The 3,381-nt window shown below is 53.5% G+C and overlaps 1 protein-coding gene across 1 annotated transcript; it reads right to left on the bottom strand.

Moving 5' to 3' along the window:
• Nucleotides 1-268: 268 nt before the first annotated feature.
• On the bottom strand, nucleotides 269-1,399 carry LOC119288664 (expansin-A24-like). Its single transcript, XM_037568241.1, has 3 exons — nucleotides 1,255-1,399; nucleotides 823-1,147; nucleotides 269-754 (listed from the first exon to the last, which is right to left on the bottom strand). The coding sequence occupies exons 1-3, from the start codon at nucleotides 1,397-1,399 to the stop codon at nucleotides 445-447; spliced, it is 780 nt and encodes a 259-aa protein (XP_037424138.1). The 3' UTR covers nucleotides 269-444.
• Between the last annotated feature and the right edge of the window lie 1,982 nt (nucleotides 1,400-3,381).

Here is a 3,381-nt window from a genome sequence, read left to right as displayed (position 1 = left end):
CTCGGCCGATTTCAAATAGTCATTTCTTAGTTGAGCCGTTAGATGTCGAATTCTCTGCTTTTGCACTTACATGAATCTCAATGTTAAGCTAAAATGCTTCTTATTGTTATCTTAAAATTAATTAGTTCAGTTATTTGTTAGTCACCGAAGGTAGAGGTACAACCAAACCGATAAAATAAACATTCGAGGTAACTCCGTAGAACCAGACGTGTTTTATATGCACCAGCCAAATTAATATAAGCACAACTATGAGTACAACAAGTTAAACACATACTACATACAAGGATGTTGGAGTTACAATGTTACGTGTGGTGACCAACCAATGGATGTATCCATACAAGTAGTGCTTAAATTAATATAGAGTATTTTTAAGCACCACACCAGAAATAAATAAATTTAGAAAAAAAACAACCATTACTAGATTGTTCTGTCGAGAGTGTTCAATTAAAACTGTAATTTGCTCGCAAATGTTTGCCCAAATGTCCATCCAGCCGGCACAATATTGTTAAACACAAGCGTCCGCCCATCCGTGCTGGTCAATCTGAATGAGAGCATCTTCCCGGTAAGATTAGCTAGAGATTGCCAGTTCGCGCCCCAGTTACGAGTCATTGGCGCCCATGTGTCTGAGTCAGAGCTCTTGACATCCATGGATTTGATCGAGCCGTCAGCTGCGACGTTGAACACGTTAACTAGGTTAAAATAATCGTGACCAGCAATCTTGAACCGCACCCCACCCTTCTTCACGCATGGAACCCTGCAAAAATTGGTTTTAGTAACTTGCAGACAGGCACATAGCAGTGGTAAATACTCATCTGTAGCTACCTCTGGTACATGACAGGGATGATGCCACCCTTGTAGACACCAATCTTCTCCCAGGCCGGCTGCGCCATGTCGAAGTGCGGTCTCGGAGGATTGCACCATCCTCCATTGTCACTCGGGAGTGCATAGTTAGGCGGGCAGAGGTTCGTGGCCGTGATTGTCACGGTGACACCGGGTTTGCAGAACATCGGGTCCGCAAGCTTGCGGTCACAAGCAATCTTGTAGCACTGACCGCATGACGCGCCGTCGTTGAAGAGCGCCTGGCTCAGCGCCGCCGTCCGCGTCCCGTAGCCCGCCGAGTACAGGTTGCCGTATCCACACGCCCCACCTGCGTTGAATCGAGCGTACGTATGCTTTCAGAACAGGCAGAACGAGATGTGGTATTCACTGTTCTATTGGCCTATACAGGGATTTTGAGATAAGCTAGTTACGTACCCATGGTGTCGGAGGCATCAGCGCCGCCGTAGAACGTGGCATGCGCCCTCAGCCATGTCGGTGCTTTGTCCGCGGCCATGGCCAACCCAGAGCACGCGAACATGAGAGCCACCACCGCAATAGCTCGAGCTGGAGCCGACGCCATGTCTGTCGCTGGATGCCCCTGCAAACTGAACTCGCGGACTAATCTGTACGTAGGTGATGTAGGAAGCTGTGTGTTCTTGGGATGATTATGTGCTTGTTCGTGTATCAGCCAGGATTTGCTTCTGACGGTTAGCTGTGTGATGATGTTTGGATGAATGTGTGTGTGCGTATATATAGCCTTTGCTTGTGATCAACCGACCGTAGGTGGAGGGACTCAGCAAGGTCATCAGTCATCACGAAAGGAGAGGGTAGCGTGCGCTTGTCGAGCCGCACCATGGCTTACGGGCTAATCCAAATTAATATTGTATATGCGCGCAGACACGTATGGTCCATTTGTGTTTGCCTTATAATACCAACTATTTATCGGTATCTGCCTGACACTTTCTGAAGAAATGGACGGCGTTTCGCGATTTTCAAGTGCTTGCTTGACGTTTCACTTTCAGGGGTGATATTTGCACGACTTTTTTGACTGTTATATAGTTCTGGGTATTCCATCCACGTTTCGCTGCGTCCGTCTGCGAAAGGATGTGTCTCCTCTGTTCCTTGAATCGAACGGATCACCGCACCTGGTCCTAAACATCGGCGGCGCCCATGGGCATGCCGGAACGTAATGGTTTGTTCCTCAAGAAACAGAGAGTTGTCCTTGAGGCAGTGCAGGGTGCGTAATCTAACTAGATTAATCGTCTGCGAAGAGCAACTCCAACGCGGCGATTTAAACGGATACACGTTTCATTCGCCTTTTGTCCGTTTGAATTGGTCAATTGGAGGGTTGTTTCCGTTTTTTCGTTTGGATCGACGCATGCAACCAATGCCGACCCGGCATAATCTCTCGCACATGGACTTAAAAAAATACAAACACGCTCAAACTTAACATAATTAAACATTAAACGCTAGTCAACCGCCGCCCAAAGTCCATTTAAGCATATAATAAAACATAAAAAAAAATTGTGCCTCCCCGCGCGCTATCCTAGGTGTCATCGTCCTCCCCTGGGCCGATTAGGTTGATCAACGCTGGCGCCGGGCCAGCCAAGGGGAATGCTGCCTTCCAGGCCCGCGCCGCCTCCTGCGTCGGCTGCACTGCTATGCCGCGGCGGGCGCGCTCCTCCTCCTCCTCCCGTGCCCAGCGACGCTCCACCTGCATCCGCCGCTCGCCCTCGGCGTGCTCCTCTATCAGCGCGCACCCTCCATTGTTCGAGGTACACCGTCTCTTGCTCCGGCGTCACGCCGAGCCACATGGGCGGCGTGTGGACCCACTCGCAGAGCTGGCCGGTCCATTGGTATCGCTCCCGCTCGGGCTCCGTCGGCGGCGGCTCAACCTTCGGCTCGGGGAGTGTGGCGACGGTGCGCGAGGGGGGGGGGGAGGGGATGACATAGTCGCCGGCCGCTGACAACACGAGGGCCTCCTTTAGGCCCTCCCAGTGCGCGTCCTCGTCGCGCCTGCTCTCCTCCAATGCGCACTGCATCGCCGCCTCCAGCGCGGCCTGGTAGGCCACCTCCTTCTCCTCCTGCCACTTGACCTCCGGGGGCGGTGGTGGGATGGTGGGGTTGAGCTACACGCCGCGCGGCGCTCCTCCTCATGCTCCAGCGCGAACAAGACCTCCCAGTTAGGAGAGTCTGGCACGTACGCAGGGAACCGCAGCTGCTCCGGCGTCAGTAACTCGCGGCGCCTGCGCACCTCCTTGGTGTGCGCCCGCATCAATCGGGCACCGCCAGCATCGGGATGCGGTGCAGGTCCAGATGACAACCATGTGGCAGGTTGACATCTGGATAGGGCAGTGGCTGGAGGTACTGCCAGTGCCATCACGCCTGGTGCACCGGGATGTACAGTCGCTCCCTTTCTTGTGGCAGCCCGCCGTGTTGAGGAGCCGGCAACGGCGACGCGCGGGACGAGCTGGCGCTGAGGCAGAGCTTCCCTTTGTCCTTGGCGAAGAACCCCGTGGCGAGCTAGGGTTTGGCCGTCGCCAGCGAGGGGGCAAGCTTGGC

This window comes from Triticum dicoccoides, chromosome 4A (assembly GCF_002162155.2).
Source record: "Triticum dicoccoides isolate Atlit2015 ecotype Zavitan chromosome 4A, WEW_v2.0, whole genome shotgun sequence".
Classification (NCBI taxonomy): domain Eukaryota; kingdom Viridiplantae; phylum Streptophyta; class Magnoliopsida; order Poales; family Poaceae; genus Triticum; species Triticum dicoccoides.
The sequence above is the reverse complement of the archived record's forward strand: the minus strand, read 5'-3'. Positions and strand labels throughout refer to the sequence as shown.